The sequence below is a fragment of the Gadus chalcogrammus genome, chromosome 2, assembly GCF_026213295.1.
Source record: "Gadus chalcogrammus isolate NIFS_2021 chromosome 2, NIFS_Gcha_1.0, whole genome shotgun sequence".
Classification (NCBI taxonomy): Eukaryota; Metazoa; Chordata; class Actinopteri; order Gadiformes; family Gadidae; genus Gadus; species Gadus chalcogrammus.
Window position 1 is genome coordinate 13,211,452 of NC_079413.1, and position 24,175 is coordinate 13,235,626.

The 24,175-nt window shown below is 45.1% G+C and overlaps 1 protein-coding gene across 2 annotated transcripts in view; it reads right to left on the reverse strand.

Moving 5' to 3' along the window:
- The window catches only part of cep112 (centrosomal protein 112), a 113,468-nt gene that overhangs the window by 41,714 nt on the left and 47,579 nt on the right, over window positions 1–24,175 (reverse strand). For both annotated transcript variants that reach the window (XM_056581782.1, XM_056581773.1), the window contains exons 18-21: window positions 22,284–22,419; window positions 18,236–18,343; window positions 13,359–13,541; window positions 4,979–5,209 (exon numbers count right to left, since the gene is read on the reverse strand). In XM_056581782.1, the coding sequence (XP_056437757.1) occupies window positions 4,979–5,209; window positions 13,359–13,541; window positions 18,236–18,343; window positions 22,284–22,419 (658 nt within the window). The remainder of the gene's footprint in view (window positions 1–4,978; window positions 5,210–13,358; window positions 13,542–18,235; window positions 18,344–22,283; window positions 22,420–24,175) is intronic.

Consider the following 24,175-nt stretch of genomic DNA (forward strand, 5'->3'; position numbering starts at 1 on the left):
AGACACACGTGCACGCAGGCGCGCACAATGCGCGGGGTCAACAGAGAACACGCAACAGCGCAGGGCTACCGTCCAGTTGGCCCGGCCGTTCAAAGGGGCCCATCGTGGCCGCAGACACAGGAGCAAACATGACCCCGGGATTCCCAGACTGTATTGAGGTTGTGTTATCAGACCTGATCCACTTGATTTATTGTTTTTAGGACGCTAAGTCTGATCTCTAGTGTTGACAACCGGGGCGTGAGGGGGCAGCGGGGATCACTAGGCTGGAAGGAGCTTTTGTTTGAGACGCATTGGCAAACTTTAAGAGACTTAATAGAGTGTATCTATTTGACGCCCTGATTGCTTTCCGTGAAAGTGCACTTTTACTTTGAAGGGAGAGTATCGGGGAGGCTTGAGTCTTATCGATCAAACAAAGGGAAACAAAGATATGGTCAGCGCGGCAGTGCGAAGGCCCTGTTTAATTGTTAACCGGCTGCTTTGTAGCAGTTGAATTTTTGAATTTTTTTACTGTAGCAACATGAAGGATATCAGGGGAGATAAGAAGGCTTTCAAGTTTTCACTCATGAGATTTGGCTTGTAAATTGAGTATCGTAAAGTTGAAACCGTGTTTAACTAGTGAGGACCAGTGTGTGTTCATATGTATATCTTTACATGCGCACACAGGGTTTTTGTGTCTGTGACCTGAAAAAGAAAAGATTACCCATTTACTAATGTGTCATTTAATAGATGTTTATATCCAGAGGGACTTACAGTGAATAAGGATACATGATTAAGTAATTGAGGAGCAGGAAGAAGGTTAGCCAGCTTTCACATGGAAACCTTCAGTTGGGAGTCAAAACCAGAAATCAATCTATAAATCTCTTTCTCTCTGTATATCTCGCCCTGTCTTCCTCTATACACAAAGTGTATATCTGTAAATGTATATACATTATATATTCACTGTATATTTTATTCCCCGGCTTTGAAGCACAGCCCTGGTGTCTTTATGGGTGCATGTTACGGACTCAGTTCTTCCTAGATACTTCTGACGTTCTTGAAGTCCCGCTGGAGGGAGAGATAGAGGAGGGACGCAGGGAGAAATAATGACTTACGAAAGCGCGCGCGTGTGCGTGTGTGTGTGTGTGTGTGTGTGTGTGTGTGTGTGTGTGTGTGTGTGTGTGTGTGTGTGTGTGTGTGTGTGTGTGTGTGTGTTGGGTCTCACATGGCCCCTTAGTGGAGAGGGCAGATTGGCAGGATGAAGGACTATATCACCCATGACCACAGTCCCATGCATGTGGACACACACAAACACACACAAAGTATAGATACACCCATATCAACAGTTTATCCTCACGTGTACACACACACACACACACACACACACACACACACACACACACACACACACACACACACACACACACACCCCAACATGTTATATCCACACATTTACAGACAAGCGTATGAGATAAACTAGTATAGAAGCAAACTACAACTCCCCCACAGTGCCTGCTATTTCTTCCGTCTACCTCCCTCCCTCTCTCTCCATCTCTCTCCTATCTCCTTCCCTCCCTCTATCTCTCTCCTATCTCTCTCCTATTTCTCGTACTTCCTCACTCTGTCTTCGTGTGTACTCTCACGCAGCACGCCTTTTTCTTTCACCAAACTTCTGACAGCATGGAACAATCTTAACGGCCTGATCTTATCGTCTTATGATATTCTGTTTCTCATTATTTCATGGCAATAGTCACTCAGTCATTCTCCCAACTCCCTTCCTCCATCCCCCCCACTCCCTCTCCTTTAAACGCATGCATCTTTGATGAGAGCCCATTCATGGATTTAATGGATTTCTCGGGTCTGTTTTCTTTTTTCTCTTACAGGATCTAGGAGGAAAAAAAAGAAAGACGAAAAAAATAAACGCTGGTCGGTCCGGGTAGACTGCAGAGGACAGCGTTTCTCTTTTTCTGCATCAGAAGGACGAGAAAGATTTTTTAGGCCTACAAAACAGGCAGAATGAGTCAATATGGATCTGAAGGCCTGGCCGACTTCAATCCCACATGAAATAGCCGGGGCCCAAGCGAACCCCACTCTCTGCTCGTCCGAATCCAACTTGGAGAGAGATTAGAAAAGTGTGTGTGTGTGTGTGTGTGTTTGTGTGGGTGTATGTGTGAGAAAGTGTTTGTCAGGGTGTGTGCATGTGTGAAGAGAGAAAAACGCGGTTAAATTTATTTTTTCTTTTATGAAAAAAGAGACAGTAAGAGAAACTGAACTGAGAAATCATTCTTCTCTTTGAGACGCGGTAAAAGGAGCATGCTGCTCATTGCGATAACAAAGTTCAATAGTGACAACCCCTCCCCCACCTCACTGCTTTCAAGGCCTTTTTCGATTTTGATTTGTCATCAGGGTTCAACACAGCCACACATCGCTCTGTGCAAAAAGAACAGGCAGAGAGATTCAAGTCTGACTTTCAAATACCACACTGACAGCCTCCCTGTCACCCAAACTAATAAAACTGATTTCACACGGCCCTTCTTCTCTCTGTCTCTCTTGCGACTACCTCTGGTTCTGTGTACCATATGGAGCCAAAATGGCAGCCTGGTCGCTTCGGAGGTCCCTGCATTCCGAGGCTAATGCCGTGCAGCTGGCCCGGGGTGGGTTCTAATGAAATGGGCTTTCTTTGATGGGCCCTGCTGGGGGATTAGGTTCTGATCAACACCACCTTCGGTCTGCTTCCTGCTGGACCAGCAAGGGATTTATGGGTGATTACCCCAAGACCTGGTCCGGTTGAACGGGGGAGTAAATATGATAAAGTGCCCGGTGCACTTTATCATAGTGCAAACAAGGAGAACAAAGGATTAAGCAATATGGAACAGACACCATGTTACACCATTGGTGACAAACATTTGGAGGATGCCTTTGCCTTTGCCCTGTAGCTTCAGTCCTGAACTAAGCTTTTACAAAGGTCAAGGTTAAGGTGAAGCTTGCAGAGATAGCCCAGATCAACGTAGCCTCTCATGCCATTGATAAACCACCAGATGATTTGTGCATGGCAAAATGTCCAACTACTGGAGGACCATCACAGCTGAAATTCACTAAGGCCCAATCAGCATGCGTTTAACAAAATACACCTCTTTCATAAGCACTTAAATACACAATAAATGACAATCAGTGCTGGATGATGCATATCTAATGCTGCAGCAACTCAAATAACATTATATGAAGATCAAATCCTAAGAGTGGAGAAGAATCTTTTTAAAAAGCACAGACGGATGACAATGCCGCTGCGCTGTCCTCCGACACCAACGCAACAATCTGAAACCATTTGATTCAGTTGACCTTAAAACTTTTTCCCACAGGCTCTTTAGCGAGGTCTGCAGTTTTCCTCTAGGTCTCATTATATCTAGCGCCTGTCCTCAAGTCACATGTCCCTCAATAAATCCTCTCTCATCTCAGAACATTCATAAATATGACCTGTTATTTCAACCAGGTTCCTGCAATCTTCTTTCCCTCTGATTGTGTTGATTATGTGAAGCTGTAGGCCTTTGATTTAATCCCGATCAACCAAATGAGAAAAGTGTGGAATGTTTCACGTTTAGGCTAATGGAATGTTAGTGTGGGTTTCAACACATTTCTTAGCTTACTGGAGTTTTTGTGTGAGCCAACTGGAAGGATGGATTCACAGATTTAGGTCTTTGGCTACACAGCCGAACCACAAACTTTAACAGTGCACCCAAGGAGAACCTCCATCCCTTACAATAACCCTCTCCCCACCGTGACCACACACACACACACACACACACACACACACACACATAAATACAAGTACGCTCTCACACACACACACACACACACACACATGCTCACGCAAATGTACACCTACACACACACAAACTCCAACATACATGCAATTACGCTCTCACACACACACACGCGCACACACACACACACACAGACAAACGCACATGCACACATACACTTTTCCATGCACACACACAACCAGCCACACACTGACTATCATTCACACACTTAAACACACACACTTAAAAACACACACTTAAACACACACACACACACACACACACACACACACACACACACACACACACACACACACACACACACACACACACACACACACACACACACACACACACACACACACACACAACTTAATGAGTTTAAATGTGTAAAGATACTTCAAAGCCAGTGTTTCCCAATCTTGGGGCACTTGAGGTCGAATGATATGCAGTGGGAGATTGGTAACTTTACTTATTTGATGGTGCATTTTTTATTAAAAATATTAATTGAAAAGGTTTGAAAGTCTCGCAAAGTTCCTGTACATACAAACAGACTGCATAATGATTCGTAGTCATGAGCCAACTATAAACCAAGTGTTGCATGATGCGCAAACAACCACTGGGTTATGGATAATTACAAGAAGTTGGTGTGGATTTTCCTACGAGTGGAGGCAGATGCAAAATTGGAAGAAGTCAGGGATGCAAGAACCACGCCCTAATCCTTTCCCACTACTATCCAAATGATTACGATTTTGACTAAAAACTAATTTAATTACCTACCTGGTCTTAGCAGTTCTATGTTGAACATAAAAAATATTCAATTCGGGGGGGGTAAAATAAAGAACTGCATGTTTTGTTCCGATCCCTAAAGTTCGGAACAAAACCGCGTGAGCATTGAAGCTCGACCTCGCCCAGACAGCTGGGCGCAGCGGATTCTCCAGCTTGACGTTCAAAAATGGAAAAGTTTGACCTTTGACCCACTCGACGCCGACCTCAAAGCAGATCAGTTAAGATTACAGCTTTTTACGACGCTCTAAAACCAATGGAATCTAACTGCCAGTTTTCGTCATTTCTGAACTCAATCCATGTTTAATAAACCCAAGCGTTGCGGCTCCTGCCTGCTGGCAAGACTGCCACCGCCCAGCCTAGCGTACAGAGTACTTTAGCTGGCCGATCTCCCCGTGTTTAACCCCTGAACTCACCTTCTCCCTGACGGCTTCCACCTCCTGGCGGTGGGCTTTCTGGGCGATACCGCGGAGACGCTGGTCCTCGGCCTGGTGGCCGGCCAGCGAGGCCTCGTGGTCCTGGGCATCGCGGCGGCGCTCCTCCTCGCGGAGCGTCGCCACCTCCGCCAGCTGCTGCTTCCTCTGGCCATGGGCCGCCGCCACCTCCTGCCGCAGACAGCCCACCTGCTCCTCCAGCTCTGAGATGGTCTGGGAGGAGGGGACAGAGACAGAGAGAAGGTCATTCATCATTTTTTTAATAATAGTGATTGCTATTATACATTTGTATTGTTTTTTCGATTTTATTTTTAGTTCAGTTTAAATGTATTTTTATTGTATTGTATTTCCATCCAAATCCATCTAAATGTAATTAGACAAGGGGTTACAATGTTGTTTAATGTTATTCTAATGAGGAATTAACTTGAAAGTATAACGTGGGCACTGTGTGTCCAGTTTGAAGAGCATGACCACACCTTCAATACATCTGCTTTAAGAATAAAATAAGGTTTAGGTTTTCAGTCACAGCAAGACATACGCATGTGCCCAACGACACCATGAGATACAAGGGGCCGCAACAACAACAACATACACATTTCTGCTGCGGTCACGGTCACCCACCCATTTGAAACTCACTTAGTTCGGGGGAAATCGGTTCAGACCAGCCCAAGAGTGTCAGCCTTAACCTCATCTCAACAACCCCCATGCTTCCGTAGGATAGGGGCTAGAATGCTAAGCTAAAATGCTTCCTGGGGCAGTGAGTCATATAGGCTGGGGGATTGTGGTAGGAAGGGCCACATCAAAGCCAGGGTGTGTGTGTACGTATGTGTGTGCTCAGCCGGGTCGGGTTTAATGAGGGAAATTAGCGCTAATCAAAGGTCAGTGAGTCATGATCTGAGAGAGAGAGAGAGAGAGAGAGAGAGAGAGAGAGAGAGAGAGAGAGAGAGAGAGAGAGAGAGAAATATATATTTTGAAGGTAAACTTAAAGCTCTCTACCCACATTCTGGTTTGTGTGTGTGTGTGTGTGTGTGTGTGTGTGTGTGTGTGTGTGCTTGTGCGTGAGTAAGTGTATGCAGATGTGTGTGTGCATATAGACCACTTTGTGTGATTGTACAAGTGTATGTTTCTGTGTGCAGGTCCTTATGTGTTTGAGTATGTGCAGGTGTGTGCGTGCATTTGTGTCAATCAGAGTGTGAGTGCAGTGCTCACTCTCCTCTCAAGCTGCTTGGCCTTGACTTTGGCCTGATTCTTTTTTTTTTAACCAAACATCTGTATACCTGGAAGAAAGACTGGGACAGCCACACATAAAATATCTTCTAGACTGCAGTTCAAACTTCGAGCACATTACTCCTATTCTCTCCTCCATCCAACCGGCTCCCAATATCAGGGAAGTTGACTCTGCAGAGAAATTCAAATCGAAAGTTAAAACCCATGTCTTTACTCTTTCATTTAGCCCCTAGTGGTGCCCCACAGCCCTCGTTGCAGCTGGGTCGACCTGTTGGCCAGCACTGGCCGACACCTGCGGCCGAAAGGCACTATGTTAAGGGCAACCTGCCCTGGCCAATCATGCCATAATTCCGGTCTTTGTTTTATTGTGATAAAAAAAAAAAAGAGTATGGTTATGACACATGAAAAAAAGTCGGCATCAAATCCAAACCTTGTCGTGCTTCATCCGCGACGTGACTCAACCACGGCAAAAAAACGGATTCAAAAATTCTAATCTTTCATCCATTCTAATCTTTCAACAGCATACCATCCTAAAACATAAATCGACATGACTGAGCTGAACTACTTATCCTTTATTCCTATTTTTTCGCTTCAGACTGTCTGCCTGCTCCCCTTCTGCTCCCCCCCCCCCACCTATGACGGGTCCCTCACCCCAGCCCGACTACTTGCCAGGGCATCCGAGGACAGCGCCGTGTTAAGGCAATCAGACAGAAAGTGTCTTTGAAAGACTTTTTTTCTTTCCATGCCCAGCGCTGGGGGAGGGACTCACATAAGACTTCAAAGGAGTGTCACAAAAAAACATCCAGATGCCACGGCTTGGTGTCAAACACACAAACACGGACAAACACGCACAAACACAGGCTTGCGCGCACTCTAGCTGTCATCCATGTAGTGGCACATGGCACAGTGCGACAGCGAAGCAAACAAACATCTCTCTCTCTCTCTCTCTTTCTCTCTCTCTCCCTCCCGCTCTTTTTCCGTTCGTCACATTCGCTCCATCACTGGACTACTGGAGCCTTCAAAGGCAGACGACGTCGGAGATCTAAGGCCGGGAGAGGCTTTAATCTATAATTCTCTCTTTGACGAGTGTGGATGATTTTGCATCAACCTAAAAATAAAATTATTTATATATATATATATATAAATATCTTTGACTAGGTCGCAAATGTAATCCTGAAGCACGAAAACAGTCATTGGCTGGGAAGCTGCGGAAAAAACTAACCCTCTGGGCACCGTGCTCTTATTTTGGTAGGAGAGAGAAATAAGAGTGGGCGCTGTAACCGTGGCCCCTGATCTGCGACAGAGCTTTTGTAATGCAAACATCATTCGTTGAGAGTGAAGGTGAGCGGAGGAAAAAAACGCCGTTGGCCACTGAAACGGCATCGACCTCACAGAGATGGGAGCATGGAAGAGAATAGCTATACCGGGACCTGATTACAGATTGTGCTTTGGTTTTATATCGTAAGGAAAAAGAATGGACGGCCCTAGTTTTTCTCGTTGTATGCATTTTTACCGTTTACACTGGGGGAATCCCGTTTAACATTACAAAGCAATAACTATTTTATAGGCCATTCTGCATACTACAAGAAAGTTACTCAATATTGCTTGATTCATTGTTGGTGTTTGCTTCGAAGGGTATATGATGTCCCGAATCCCACACTACAGCTACATTGGTAGAATAGCAAACATTCATTGTGCATTATCTGTAGGGTTAACATAAATGCCATTATGTGTAGTAGCGGCAAAAATTTGCTCAATGAAAATCAATCAATGAGCCCTTCTCTTACTTATAGGTTGGACATTTTAAGTATATCTAACGGTAAAATGTCTGGAAATCTGAGTTCTGACGTCTAACAAGAAACACTTTGAATGCAATATAGTATTTGAAATAGCCGATATCTTCTTTCATATCGTATGGTTCGTTCCGAATGCGTTTGTATTGCAGCGTAACCATCTGGTCATTGTTCCTGGAAGTAATCCAAAATGACATCATCAACATAATGATCTGCTTGTCAAGCAACTTGACTCAGTCAATCAGTCTTCCCAAATTGCATCGCAAGTAAATACCCAAGCGTAAGGCATGGTAATGGAGTGATTACAATTATGAAATAATGTAAATATGCTCATGAAAAATGGATGTTTGCGGTACAACAATAAAAGTCCAGAATAAACCTGTCCATTTCTATTCAGTTAAAGATTGCCTGCTATCGGTTGAACATCTATACCCAAACAAAATAATAGTGAGTTTGGTCAATGCCATGAAAAATAATTGATGTGCTGACAAATTTGGTCTTGTATTGAGCTAATAACATCTGTCATGTGACATGCACACATCCAATCACACGCACCAGATTAAAGAGATGTTATAATTCACGCTACAAGCAGTGGACACCTCCCTGTTCCTTCACTCCGCCTCCCGACAACTCAACACAATCTGCTTTGAAATCATGCAATTATGCAAATCATCGTCATCGCACAACCCATGCCCAAACGATCGCGTATCAACATGACGCTCGGTGGGATGCTGTGACGTGACAGTTCGGAGAGACCGATCACTCTGATGGATGCCAAAGGCGGAGCGGAAACGGGGAACACCTCTTTGCGCCGCGCTGTCCCACCTCCTTCTCCTCATCAGACTAGCGGCTGTCTTGTGTTTGACTCACTGCGTCGACGCCCTCTTCATTTGCCTGGTGGTAATCACTTACTGAGGATTGGGGCTCTTTGAGAGCTTGACAACATCGTTATTTAGTCCATCACAGCCCGAGAAGAAAGGCCACCCCTCCCCTCCCTCCCTCGATCACTCTCTCGCTCGCGCTCTCCCTCAGTCTATTGCCCATGCTGTTTGAAGTCGAGATGATGTGCATGTTTGAAAGACAAACAACACCAACAATGTAAAATGGGTTTTGATGAAGGCGTTAAGTAGCTCAATGCAAGTGACGATTAGACGATAGAACAATAGTACATTTTGACTGTGCCCAAAGAACTAGTCAAAATTAATTGAGCGTGCCGACATGATTGTCTGAAGTGAAACAGTTATATCACAGCTCTATTAAAAGCCTTGCCACGTTAATTAAAACCTTGCTAGCGTTTGTCATCTGGTCACATCAAAAAAGTCTCTACGAATGTCACTCTAGAGGGGACGGCCCAGCAATAAACGATTGCAGTTTGTGTAACTGGTGCAAATTACTGGAAACAATTGGAAACATGGATGATTTACAACTAGAGAATTTAATTAGAACTCCTAAACTGAGCCTACACAAGAACATCACATGAGTACACTCCTATTTTAATTTATTGTTGATGTCATTCCGCTGGGATAACGAGGAGCGCGCTACATAACATCAGAAATAATAGTGCTGTCTTTTAGCATCAGCAAGGCCTTTGGTTGTTATTGTATCTGCATAGGAGACAAACTGCCAAGTGAACGCCTGCCTACACCTCCTCTTGTTCAATAAATAAATGATAAATAAAAAATAGAAGAGATTAAATAGCTGTTTGGAAAGGAACATGACTATTGTGTTTCCCGTGGGGGCTGGAAACTTTTAAGATAATTCTTGCCATTGGTGAGATTCCAAGAACCGTGCGCTCTTCACGCTAGGCCTGATGGTAATTCCTACAGGGAATCGTGGGATACAAGCACCACGCGTCCAATACATTCAAGCTAACGCATAGCCTTGTAGAGCAAAGGGGATGCATCTTGAAAAGACAGCAATGTGTAGCCGAACAGATGGTCCTCCGGACCTCCTACACAATAACAGAACATAATGGGACCTCAGAGAACCATATTTGACATCACTTCCAGTCAAAGCAACGACTCATTGGTCCGTGTATGTGTGTATATGCATGCGCGTGCGTGCGTGTGTGTTTGAGGAATGCTATTTATTACCACTCTTACCACATCAAAGAGTGTGTGTGAGTGTGTGTTACTCATCCTAAAAGAGTGTGACTGGCATCTGCTCATTTTTCCAGCACCACAAGATAGTGGGAGAGAAGTAGGCGTGGGAGGGAGAGAGATAGGTGAATAACACACAGAAAGAGAGAGAGAGAGCGAGAGAGAATATATTCATTAAACTTCCCTGCTCTCAGAAATGGCCATATCAGTATGGCAAGAAGGAAAGGTGTGCAGCATTGGTTTGCATTATGCATTTATTAAATTGAATGTTGTTATATTACCGTCAATGTATTTGTAATAATTAACTGTTGATTTTTTAAGTTTTTTTACAAATACAGAAACTTGGCTATGGAAAAAAAAACTGAATTGTATCCTTGTCCCCTCTACTCCTGAAACATTTTTATTTATTTATCAATTTTTCGGATAAAACGTCTATCACGGTGATTGTCAGCGGCACCCGCCCTTGCGTTGCGGTTTGGTGTTTCGGTGAGACTGTGGCACTCAGGACCTGACGGGCCGTTGGCTGATGACATCCAGCGTCACTCACGTCAATGTGACACCTCGTCTGACAAATGACAGATCTCAGGATGGGACGCTGGGGAAAAACTGCCTCTTCATTTGCCTGGTGGTAATCACTTACTGAGGATTGTAATAATTAACTGTTGATTTTTTAAGTTTGTTAAATAGCAATGGTGTTTCATCATTCAGCTTTGGATTTGAGAGAGAGAGAGAGAGAGAGAGAGAGAGAGAGAGAGAGAGAGAGAGAGAGAGAGAGAGAGAGAGAGAGATCCACGGCGTAACAAAAACAGTGTCAACAACAACTAAAGGAGCAATATAAGTAACGTCTTCTTAAAGTTGCTGTTTGTTTTAACATAGAACTATAACAAAGAAAATATTGGTTCTATTTATATATTTAAAAAACGCTCCCTGCTCAGTTGTACAAATGTTTTTCTGCTTCCATGGCACATAGGTTCATGAACAATTTCTTGGCACCCACATGGCAGACACGGTTCTCATGGGGGAATAACAACTTCCAGTAATGTAAAACTGCTAAATAATGAGGTGGCGTTGCACGGCGCGGGCGTGCCAGCTTAACGTCACAACGCGCGGCACAGCCATCGCATTAGCAAGTCAAACCGACACTCAGCGCTTTCCCTCCAAAGTTGCACAGCCCAAAGAGTTGAGTCCCCCTCCCCTCTCTCTCTTTCCCTCTCGTTCCCGAGACCTGGGTGGAAATCTTGGGAGTCTTCCTGTTTCGTATTTGACATCAGGCAGGCGGTTGTGATCCTAACTCGGAACGCCGTGTGGGCAAACAGGAACTGGGAATATCCGATCAATGACAGGGAAAGTTTGTTTTTCCCCGGCGTCCCATCCTGAGATCTGTCATTTGTCAGACGAGGTGTCACATTGACGTGAGTGACGCTGGATGTCATCAGCCAACGGCCCGTCAGGTCCTGAGTGCCACAGTCTCACCGAAACACCAAACCGCAACGCAAGGGCGGGTGCCGCTGACAATCACCGTGATAGACGTTTTATCCGAAAAATTGATAAATAAATAAAAATGTTTCAGTAGTAGAGGGGACAAGTATACAATTCCGTGTTTTTTTCCATTGCCAAGTTTCTGTATTTGTAAAAAATGTCACGATTCAGTTTGTCCATACTACCAAACCACAAACCACATCAACACCAAGACATGGCAGAGTTTGGCAACCAGTGTGGCAGCTCTCGTATACATCAGCGTGTCTCCAGGAGAGCAGACAGTTGATGGCATTCTAGCATTTTAGTTCAGTCATTGTTATTGGTTTATTGTCTTCCTTGTAATGGTAGGATAGGATTACAATGGTAGTATGTCACGGATTAGTCTAATCTAAGGCTATGGCAAGAAATGGAATATAAAGCGCTTTATTTTTTTTGTGCTATACATGCATTTTTTTACGGGACCTGTAGTTATTGTCGTTTTTTACTTTTTGAACTTGATAGGCGCAATTCTATTCAGTTTGAAACAACCTTGATCGATGGGCTACTAATAAACTGTATTATTGCGCATTATCGGAACCACACAGATATTCTTTCAAATTGTTTAACATCTGTTGATTGCTAATCTTTCCTCGTTCATTCGCAGAACCGATGCATCCGATCCTAACTAATCTCTCAAACATCCCTGAAAATAAATACAGCAAACGGCCATCGAGATCCCCTGTCTGAACCCCACCCCCCCCACCCCCCCTCAAAATAAATCGATTCTCTCCACGCTGACAATGTCAATTTCACCAGGAGGCTTGTAGAGTCAAATACATGCCCAGTTGGGAGCTAGTCCGTCCAACGGATCCCCACAGAGCTCCATGCTAGCCCAACGCTGGGGTGGTGCAAAGAAGCGAAAAGGGGGTGTTGGAGTGGGGGTAAGTTATGAACTACCGCTGTCACTGTAGTTCGGAATAAAATAACGTAACATAATCATGATCTTATTAAAGGGACGCCCAAGGATAATTTCACAAAATGTTCATCGCTACATGCAGGTTGAAATAAGGAGAATAACGGTCGCTTCGGGATGGAGTGGGCTACCCGCGGTGAGGTGAATGCCAGGCACGGTTGCTTGTCAGCAGGGGTGGCTGGGGCGCTAGGCGCTGGTCGGTCGCTGATACGGTGCCCCAGCCATACAGGGCTGAAAAGAATAGGGGGAAATGCAACCCGTGGTTTTTAGAATAAAAGAGTGAAGGCTCCACAGAAGGGCAAGGTTTCCTCCTCCTCCATCCGAGCTACCTGCGGTTTCTGCATTTCAAGTCCTTTCACTTCTGCCGCGAAATCCCGCTGAGATGAAAATTTGTTTTGCGGAATTACACTGGGAGTCAGCTCAGCGTGGGTTTCTATTACCCCTTTCAAATCTTTAATGGCTGTTTACTTTGTGTTCAGCGACTCGCCGTGCAAATTATTTTACCCGGCAATTAAGAAAAATATTTTCTTGAATAAAAACAATACTGACCAAATTTCCCCCAACTAAAACATTGACGTTAGCCGGTTAGAAACCCATTAATAACATCTACCTACCTGCAGGAGGAAAACCACCCCATCTCATCCGCGCCTTTGAACACCCCAGGGAAGCAAAACAAAACCAATAAAAAAAAACAAAAAGCGTCTGTCCGTTGGAGAGCGTCTGGGCGGAGGCGCGTGTTCAGGCCGTGTTAATGCATGTGTGTGTGTATATATGTATACGAGGTGTGTGCAGATCAGTGGCGGACCCCCTACCTGGGCATCGCGCTCCCTCCACTCCTGGGTGTGCAGCTGGTGCTGCTGCAGGGCGGCCCGGGCCTGTCTCTCCAGGCTGCCCACCTCCCGCTGGCGCTCCCGGGCCTGGCTGTCCCGCTCGGCGCTGTGCTGCTGCTGGAGTCGCGTCCTCTCCTGCTCCCGCTGCACGCGCTGCTCCGCCATCTGATTGGACAAAAGCCGAGGCGTCAGGGAGACTCCGTCAGCCAAACGCAACGCGGCGAGAGAACAGCCCCGTCGTCATGACAACGTGTCCGTCCACCCATCCAACCGTATTGAGTGCAAAATAATTAATTTAATAAGTAGAATGCAGGCACCCACCCGTTCGCCCCACCGATTTTTCTTTTAGATTGGCGAAGAATTCACTTTTTCTTTTAAAGTTTGCGCTTCTTCGCATTGTTGGGAGACTGATAATGCGATTGTTAACTTGATTACGTCATGTTCTTTATACCAACAAAAACGTGTTCCCCTCATCCTTCCCCGAGATCGGCATATGAAAGAGCGGATCATTTGTACTGTGAAAGCTAGATGGGGTTAGCCATCTGCCATATCCAGCTAGCCGATGCCCCCATGCTAGGCGCTTGACAGCATGGGAAAATCGGCTTAGGGCGATGCCTAAGATCATCCCTAATACACTGAATCACAACAGAGAGAAACTTTGGACACGCAGAAAGGGAAAAACTAAAATGAAGCATGATTAAAGATGCTTGATCACACCCCCTTTTAACGTCCTATCCCCCTTTGGCAATGATTGTGAATAAGTCAATATCGGATTTTCAGATTTCATGGGACTCGGGTCTTCGAGCACTGTGTTTTTCACAAATTACCACCACCGTTCAGGCTTTTCCGCTTCTAATGAAGGTTTGAGTCGGCTGAACAGCAAGGCGCTGAGTATCAACGGAACACTATGCTAACACTACAGTGGCCAATAACTAGCTGAGCATAACACAGTGCAGAATAACTAACCAAACCCGCAATGAAATGCAAATCCTCCATTATTTTCCAGCCCACGTCTAGCGAGGCGCTGTCCTCCAGCAGCAGTCACCTGCTGTGGGGCGAGATCCATGGCTAGAGTCGCTCCCGGCCCCATGGCCCCCTCTGTACCATTCCAACTCCCCCACGGTGAGGACACAAGTGACCCCCATCTTCTGTCCCGCCACGCAGGCCCCCAGCCCAAGCCCTAAGAAGCCAGCAGGGGCCCAAGGGGCCCGTTCCCGTCCCTGCTTTGAAGCTAATCCGCCTGCACATTGAGCTTGACGGCACCCTACCTGGCCTGCCAGAGACGGAGCTATCCGCTGTCCTGCAGCCCACTCTGTATCCCCCTAGCGTCCCGAGCCCCAGACGCCGTCCCCCTATTCAAAGCAGGTGATGAATGGTGGCTATCTACAGGAAGCCAGGGCTCACTCCCCACCACTGGGAGGAAGACCACAATAGACACTTGTATTTTAGGAGCCAGGAATGTACCCCCTTCTCGACCTATGGGAAAAGATTTGTTAAATAAACCTAAACCCCCCCCCCCTATTTAACTGGATGAAACTTTTTTGGACAGTTCATAACAACACTGGCGAAACAAAAGGGGGATACTGAAACTGATTTCTAAAGCGGCGAGCAGAAAACAGTTCAACACACCCCAACTTGTTCATCTCAAGTACATTCCATGCTGAGAAGACAAAAAAACACCACCGCAATACATGTCTTCTTTCATCCATTGTCAAAATGTATAAATATGATCCGTGGCCGCGGCGCGGGTTTCCCGCTGCGAGTGGGGCTGGTGGGAAACCCCCCACACGCACCCTCCCCCCCCCGGTGTAACTCACAACCCCCGAGGTGCAGATTGACAGGCGGACAAACTGGTCGAGGAACTCCTCAGCGGGGCGACAGCAGAAGAAGGATGCTGTTGGCGGCTGGTGGTGAGAAAAAAAGAAAAAAAAAGTGGCGTCGCGGTGCACCTCTTCCTAAGCACGTCCCGGACCATGGACGTCCCACAGGAAGGAAACCGGGGACGGGAGGTGGGGCGAGGTCGTTACGACGGACCAGCCGATCAGAATAAATCCATATGGGGGGGGGGGGGCGTTGGGTGACATCACGCGCCGCGCAGCAAGCAGCGGAGGATTCCGGCTGCTGGGACTCTTAAAGGGGCCGACGCATGGCGCTGATGCAGGAAGACAGGGGCGGTTTCTGCCCAGCGTGGTGCCGCCGATGCAGCGCCATGTATGGTGTTAGCGCACAGCACGACTCCCCGTCTGCCTCGGCTGCAGACGTTGTTTGGTTTGTGTGAGCGCCTGTGTGTGTGTGCGTGCGAGCGCCTGGGCTTGGGTTTGTGTTATACACAATGAGACAGGGCAGTGAGGTAATGGGCATCAAATCACCGCAGGGGTGCAAACTGAAATCTTTGGGAGGGAGGAGGAGGAGGAGGAGAACCATGTCTTCTCACAGCAGGGGGTGAAGGAGAACTGTAGGGGGGGGATGCAATGGAGGGAATACAAAAAGAAATGGAAGAAGGGAAGACAACACACTTTCTCACACTTCTGTCGGGTTACTACCGAAGCTGATATTGGACTAAGCAGCCCTGTGTGTCCATGCGTATGGTGTCCGTATTCGTACGCTCGGCCTATGAATTTGCCCTCGTTGTGTCGCAACCCTGTGCGACATCTCCAAGTGGGTACAGATCAGAGCTCCTCTTATCTGCGAGGGCCGTTTGACCTCCTTACGTCAGGCCAACGTCAAGCACCGGGCCTTTCCAGGGCTGCGGTGACGTCAGACAACCATTTAGGTCAAGAGGAAACAAATGCTTCACACATTCTGCCCCCCCCCACCCCACCCCCCCCGCTCTCTTCAAAGGCTGGGTGAAGCCGACACCATGGACCGTTCCTTAAAGCGGCTCAATGGACAAACTTGACCCCTGATGACCTAGACATGATCTCTGAATAGCGAGCGAGCAACACCCACTCACACCAACACACACGAGCACGCACACACGAGCATGCACACACACACGAGCATGCACACACACGAGCACGCGCAAGCACACACACACACACACACACACACACACACACACACACACACACACACACACACACACACACACACACACACACACACACACACACACACACACACAGTTTTCACAACCATCTCAATGAATAACCGCTCTATTAAGAACACAGTTGGCTTCATCTAACTCTTTTGGTAAATGATTATTTTCCCAATTATTTGTTTTTCATCACTTAATTTGGAATTATCTCCAAAAAAGACCCCACATGCTACATTTTGGACACACATCTATCGATCACTTTTAAATGTGTACGTACTCTACATGTTATCATGTCATTATATTTTAGAGTAATGCTTGCTTGTCATTTCAACTAGAGATATTCTCGCTGCAAACCATAACCAAACAGTCTCACTAGACCATGTCATTAACTGAAGGTTAAAAATACAATGTTCTCGAGTCTCGCTGAGATTCAGAACAATCGACATATGCAATGCTAGGAGTCCATCTGTTACACAAATGAGCGTTGGTATGCTTATAATTGGCTGAATGATTAGTTTGACTTTATGGCTGTCTGGACGGAAGTCGGTGCTGTGGATCCAGATGAGGGCGGCTGGGGTTGGGGGAGCAGATGATACGTGCCACGATAGAGCGGTGACAGTATTATCTGACATACGGCGTATAGCTGTACGCTAGCATGGCTAACAGCGTTAGCGTTGTATGCTAACACAGCTGAGGAGCTTAGCTGTTAGCAGTGCACTTGATCACAGATATGGTTAGCACTGTTTGTTAACGTGGCTAAGAGGGGTTAGCGCTGTACGTGATCACAACTAAGGGAGCTGGCGGATAGCGCGGCCCTTGATCACAGCTAAGGAGGTTAGGGATATATGTTAACATAGCCAAGGGGGTTAGCGGTTAGCATTGCGCTTGATCACAGCTATGGGGGTTTACTTTTAGTGCTGCATTGATCAAAGCTAAGAGTTAGTGCTGTATGCAATCAATTTGCTTACCCCAGAGTGCTTATTTTATATTAAAATGCAGATTGAACCTTGATGACTTAACTTTTAGTACTTTTATTTCTCAATTTAAAAAGATAGAGTTGATGGTTACGGCTCAAGTTAATGGAGAACCAAACGAACATCCATCTCTTTTTTCTTCTTTAAATTATTTATTTCTGATGCTATAATTTAAATCATAATTTATTCATTGTTTCGATGAGGCAGATCATATGGGAAATTAAAATGAACATTTCTTGTAAATCATATACTCTTTTCACTGATATGAGCCTAATAGGACCTATCATGGTATCTTAACTGTAATGCCAAAGGTGGAATTTACAACCAGATTAAATTGAAAAGTAAAAGACTAAAGACTATTACCCCGGAATAAAAGCCAATTTTCTCACGATAACATCCATTGCTATGAGTTAATTGAATCTGATGCATGGACGAGCGGTCCATCTAGAAGATAGGCTCTTCCGATCGCCAGAAGCTGATAGAGCTGGGCTAATAGCAAGATACTGGATCTTGCAGATTGTGAATAAGGACTGCAAATACTTGGAAACTATTATTGAGGCTCCTCCCTATCTTGACTACAATCTAAAAGTGTGCCGTGATCATGAGGATTTAATCAGCCCGACCAGATGGGAATGTCTGTCTGACTGTCTGTCTGGCCAAAAGTTGTTCCCTCAGAATGTAGCGAGAAGATAGGAGATAATAATGGCAATACTTAGGATGGCGATCAGCGAGGCAGAGGAGACGGCCTCCATTCATCCTGCCGGACAAGTGGAACAATGTGTGTACCTAGTTCAAGGCCAAGCAAAATCACAGGATAGACCACACACACACTCACACACACAACAGACCTGCTCCTCGTATCTTTCCCGGAGTGCGTCTAGTTTCTGGGAGAACTCCTTTGTCTGGTTTTCTCGGAGGGCCTTGGAGTGAAGCAAATCCTCCTCCACCTTCTCCATCTGTGTGTGTGTGTGGGGGGGGGGAACAAGATAGCTGATTAGTCGATTGTAATACTGATAATCACTGTCATTAGGTGAGTGCTGCACGCAGCGCTCAACTATTGTCCTTCATAAGTTTTATTCTTTCTTTCTTTATTATTCTCTACAAACTAGAGACTCCATTCAAATTTTAAAACATTCAGAATAGCTTTTTAAAATATTTTATACTTTTTAAGATATTCTACTTTTAAAATATTATCTTTTTTTTTAACATGGGAGTCAATTGGAGGACGTCAGAGCCGTCCTCTGGTACGTCAACTGTTTAAGACGTAACTGAATCAGTTTTCAACCGTTTATCTTCGTTCTAACCCTTTAACAAATCTACACACTTGTATCTTCAATAATATCGAAACGGAATTTCGATATCATTTAAACTTTCTTCAGAATCACCGTTTTAGTTTCAAACCGTCATATTCTACAGTTGGTCCCATTGAAGCCGTCTGCCCATTCTGACACCTAATTTCTAGACATCGGTCAAATATCAACATTTTTTTTTTTTACCTCCGTTCAAATCTATTAACAAATCTACACGGAATTTCGATATCATTTAAACTTTATCCAGAATCGCAGTTTTAGTTACATACCGGCTTCGTTTTCAGCTGGTCTCATTGATTAACGTTGTCGCTGGAGCTTGGTGACGTTCAGGCAGTGTTGCCAGATTGGGCGTTTTTTTCCACTCTATTGAGCTAATTTTAATCACGCACCGGCTCGCTATTCTCTTACAGACACGCACGCACACGCACAAACACACACACACAGTTCAAGGCAATACATTTGACGTTTCAGATTCTTCAGGTCAATTCATTTTACATTTCTGTATTTTTAGCAATGCTTTGCGCTTTTCATTCAGCGGTAACTTAATTTGTTTCCAACCATTCACTTTTTCTTAAATGGTGTGCATGTTTACATTGTTTACTCCATTTAGACTACTGACATTTTGTTCAAATCCCTTCACTTGATTTTATCAATTTAACGTTTCTTTATGTCTTAATCTATGTGGCTTTATTAAAAAATATTTTCAACCTCACTTTGTACTACAGCACTCACCACATTTTCTGCAGGAAATGCATTTTCTATTTTTTTGGGTTGTTTTTCATTTACAATCCATTAAATGTAGATCAGGATAGATCAGTCTACCAGGCTACCCATTGGACTGTAGCAAACATTGTTCATCTATCCGTCACACATCTAGGTGGACACGCCCACTTGTGATTTTCAAAACGGCCTGTAACTGCTAATCACACTAACACCTGGTGGAATGTCATGGGACCTCTAAATCACTTAGATATCAAATTAGTATATTTTTTGCCTTCAGTGATTCATATCTGAAAATTATACTTTTCTTTTCAGACATAGTATGACGATGTAGGATATCCGTTTGGGTTGTGTGTGATTATTATGGCCATCGATTGATCATCAATAATCCACCAGTATATCGACTATGAAAACAATCAGAACAAGACACCATTTCGAAGACATCATTGATATCTCATCACAATATTCATTTGATAATATCTGCTTTTAAGGTAACAGACTGCAGAGACAAGACTCTTTGGTTAAAAATGTGTTCCTTAGTAAATACATCTTACTAACCATATTTGTATGGTTCTAAGAGCAACACTTCCGAACAGCAGATGCAGGCAGTATGTTCAGAGCTAAATTCATCACAGACATGCTGATTGGCTTCACAACTTTTACAGAGAACAGTGAACCTATTTGGCAAATTTAAAATAGACTCATTCTCTTTTGAAAACATATTTGTTCCATATTCAGGTGAGGGTAAACAAGGACCGGAGATGTAGTTCACTGTGATGGCAGACAGCATACTCGCGCTAGGCTATGAGTAACATTGTGGAAATGCTAAACATGTTTTCATTAATCCACCTCAAAATATGCTAAAGCTTCTTTTGAACTGTGCAAGCAACAAAGTTTCAATCTTTTTTTGTATTTTTCCCCGAGCCAAACATTTTTCTGGCTTTTTCTTTTAAAGCACGTTCCAAAAGAGGGCCTCGGAGTTTTGAACGAGAGGACACAAAATAAAAGGAATAGAGAGAGAGAGATAGAGAGCGAGAGTGAGAGTGAGATATAATCCATTTAGATACTGGACAAACCAATGTGCAAAGAAAATGATATTTTTGAAAAAACTAGGCATGCGAAAGGGTGTGGAGGTATAGCGAGGTAAAGAAGTAGGGATGAGCAGAAAAAGAGAAACGAAAATCTCTCTTGAAGTATATTCACTTTCTGACATTAAAGACATAGTGTGGGCATGTGATGGAGTGATGCAGAGTTTGGAAGAGAGGGGGGGGGGCATGAAAACGGGAGTGGAGCGAGAGAGAGAGAGAGAGAGGGATGAGAGGAAAAGGGAGGATGACGAGGATACAGAGGAGATTGCCTCCCTCTCCCTAGGCTTTGATGTGGGCCGAGGATAAAGTCAGATTGCAGATTTTGGATGCCGGGGGCTCGCTTGGGAGGGGAGAGGAGAGGAGAGGAGAGGAGAGGAGAGGAGATGAGAGGAACAGCAAGCAGAAGATGGAAGAAAGAAAAGGAACGAGTAGGAGGTAGCCGAGCAGAGTGTGCGGGAGGGTGTGTAGAATCTTCTTTCCAATTTGGTTGAGGGACCGGCGGTGCGAGTGAGGGGCAAAGGTTGTGCTGAGGAGAAGGCTCTGCAAGCTCCTCTGGACAGACACATACACACCTTTAAGAGTTTTCTCTTTAACCTAGCGACGTGCTGCTCTACAGACAGCAATTCTACCTGAGAGGAAGACAACCTCGCCAAACCCCCCCCCAAAGACACAGTAAATGAAAAGCACTGAAGCGTGCACATTTTAAACTACTGGAGGAAAAGTGCTGCTTGCTCAATAAAGCTCCGCACAAAAACAACACACACAGAGTGAGACCCAGTAGTGCTCGACGAGGAGGCCCACAGCCAAGCCGACGCGTCAGAACTTTTCCCGCCTCTTCTGCATCGATCACGCCGCTCCGCTTCCCGGGATGAGCGGCGGCCTACACAGCGAGGGGCCTGCCTCACGCGCAGCCCGGCCTCACGCGCTAATTGGACCGCCTGCTCGTCGATACCTTCGCCTGGCCCACGGAGGACGCCCACTTTGGGTGAGGCGAGGGCAGCGCTTCGGCAAGGAGATGAGCGCCAGACGCCGCGCTCATCAACATAACGAATGAGTGGACTCGTTTTGGACGGGATGTGAACGGGGGATGAGACACAGCCTGAGGGAAACGTTCATTTCTGGTGAGTGTGTTTGTTGGGGGTGTTTTTAATTGGCCTCTATAGATTACTTTACGTAGCCATCGTATATATATAAACGAATCGAACAGGTAAAATACCATGCATGCAAATAGAGACATGTGCATTAGGCCCACAGAGGAATAGTGAGAGAGAGAGAGAGAGAGAGAGAGAGAGAGAGAGAGAGAGAGAGAGAGAGAGAGAGAGAGAGAGAGAGAGAGAGAGAGAGAGAGAGAGAGAGAGAGAGAGAGAGAGGAGAGAGAGAGAGAGAGAGAGAGAGAGAGAGAGAGAGAGAGAGAGAATGTCTGTGTGTGTGTGTGTGTGTACCAGTATGTACACACACAGTTTTGCCAGTGTGTTCATGTCTTTCTGTGTGCCTGCAGCAATGTGCATTGTCCCGTTGTTTCAGATCAGTCAACGAGTCTCATCATCCCTTTTTTTGGTCAGGCATTTGAGCATGTGACATGCACAGTGCATTCATATCGCAGCTATGAACTATTATGCACACATGTACAATCAGCAACGGGAAGAATGAGGACAAGTGGAAGAGTATTGTATTGTATTTTTTTATGTATCCAGTATGTGTGTACTTTTATGTGTGGGGGGAATGTGTATTTATTAGTGTATGCTTGCACTATGCTTGCACTTTTGCCTGTCACACACCTGTAGTTTCATGTCGGCATAGGTCTTCTCCGAACTAAGCTCAACCTGCTGCCTGAACTGCTCCAGAGAGGCCTCAGCCTGCCGGACCTGCTGCCTGTGGTCCTCTCTGGCTCTTTCCAGCTGGCCCTCCGCCTCCCTGCACACACATGCGCACACACAAACACACACACACACACACACACACACACACACACATTGTAGATCAGGCCAGAACAGAGCTGAATTGTTAACGATCAGAACAGGACTGGGAGTCACAAATGTGCATGCACGTTTAAAACCCCAAACATGAGATAAACATGGGATGAACACCCAAATCGGTGTGAAGGTGTGACAGTGACAGAATGACAGAAAATAAACATCCACAGGGATGTTCATGGAGAGGCTTTCGACTTGAGACGCTCAAATTGTGTTTGGCTCTGACACAGTTTTCCTTGTCGCATTTTAGATTTTTTTTTTCAAACTGTGGTCGCTAGCACACTGACACGTCTCTGTGTTTGCAGTTGTGCGTGTAGGTAACAGTATGTGTGGATTCATCCCAATTCCCAGTGGGCTGTCTCCGTGCCGCTCCACTGTTGCTGGGTGGCAGAGAGGTAGAATGGCAGACTAGCTGTGAGGGCTGGGCTTGCGCGAAGAAGTGTCAGAATCCCTTCCCAGGTGTCCCCACCCCTGACAGGCCCTGTAAAAGCCTGAAGCCCATTACTAGCAAGCAACTGCCATGGGGCTGTTTCCAAGGTTTTAGTTTAACGTCTGGAAAAGAAAGGAAGGAACCAAAAACAATCGGACTGCAGGTAAATAAGCAGATACAGGGGGTAGTGGAGTGGGCTAGGGTGTTCGGTTCCCGCCTGAAAGGTACTGGGTTTGATTCCCTTTCTTTGAGCAGGATGCTTGTAACCCTGCCCCTTGATGACATGCGTCACAATTGCTTTGGTCAAAAGCTACTACTTCTAAGCATACTTTTTTTTTAAATATTTTTCTATTATTTCTTCTCAAGTCTAATGCACAATGTAATGTCTACACCAAAATGAATGGATGTATTTCTCATGGCTTCAACTCTTCGTCTATGTCAGATCCATACCAAGCATGCTAATGGAACATTCAGAGCCATAGCCAAATTACGTACGTTAATAACATTGGTGAACAACTTTTGCAAACACCTCTGTACACATAGAATGACTCCTGAATGAGAAATAAATATATAAATGACATATGAAAATAATAATAAATTCAAAAAGAATAACAAAAATATTTATAGATATAATTTTTTCCTATTTTTATCTTTGTTCTGTTATTCCTTTCATGTTTGATTGACTGTTTGTGTGTATTCGTTTGTAATTGTGTGTATCCATTGCTAGTAAATTTCAGCGTGAATTTAAAATCAGGATGTGGTCAGCCCAAACACATTTGTAAAGGCATAACAGGAACTACAAACACAGAGCACTTTAAAAAAGCCCAAAATAAAAACACATAAAAAAACGAAAAACATTTGGTCAAATGGTCCTATATTCGACTTCACAAACAAAGCCGCTAAAAAGGTTTAGATGAAAATACACGGCAAGAGTGTTAGGTTGGACCGCAAAGTGGATAGTAACAAGGAAACAACAAACAAAACACCAAATGAACGGTGGGAGGCATTGAGAGAAGGAAAGCAGAAGCCAAACAGCACGGCCGAGGAGAGGAGGAGGAGGAATGTACCAGCCGTCTCTTTTTCCTTTATAGCGTTACGTTTCTTTGTAATTTTGGTCCCTCTCATGTCGGACATCAAACAAGAGAGAGAAATTGTTGGTTTTTTCTCCATTTTCTTTTTTTCTCCCCTCTTCCTTCTCTACCCCAATTTTTTGTGTACTGCTCTGTAATTATTAATCATCACTGCTTCATGGGTGCCTGCAGGGCTT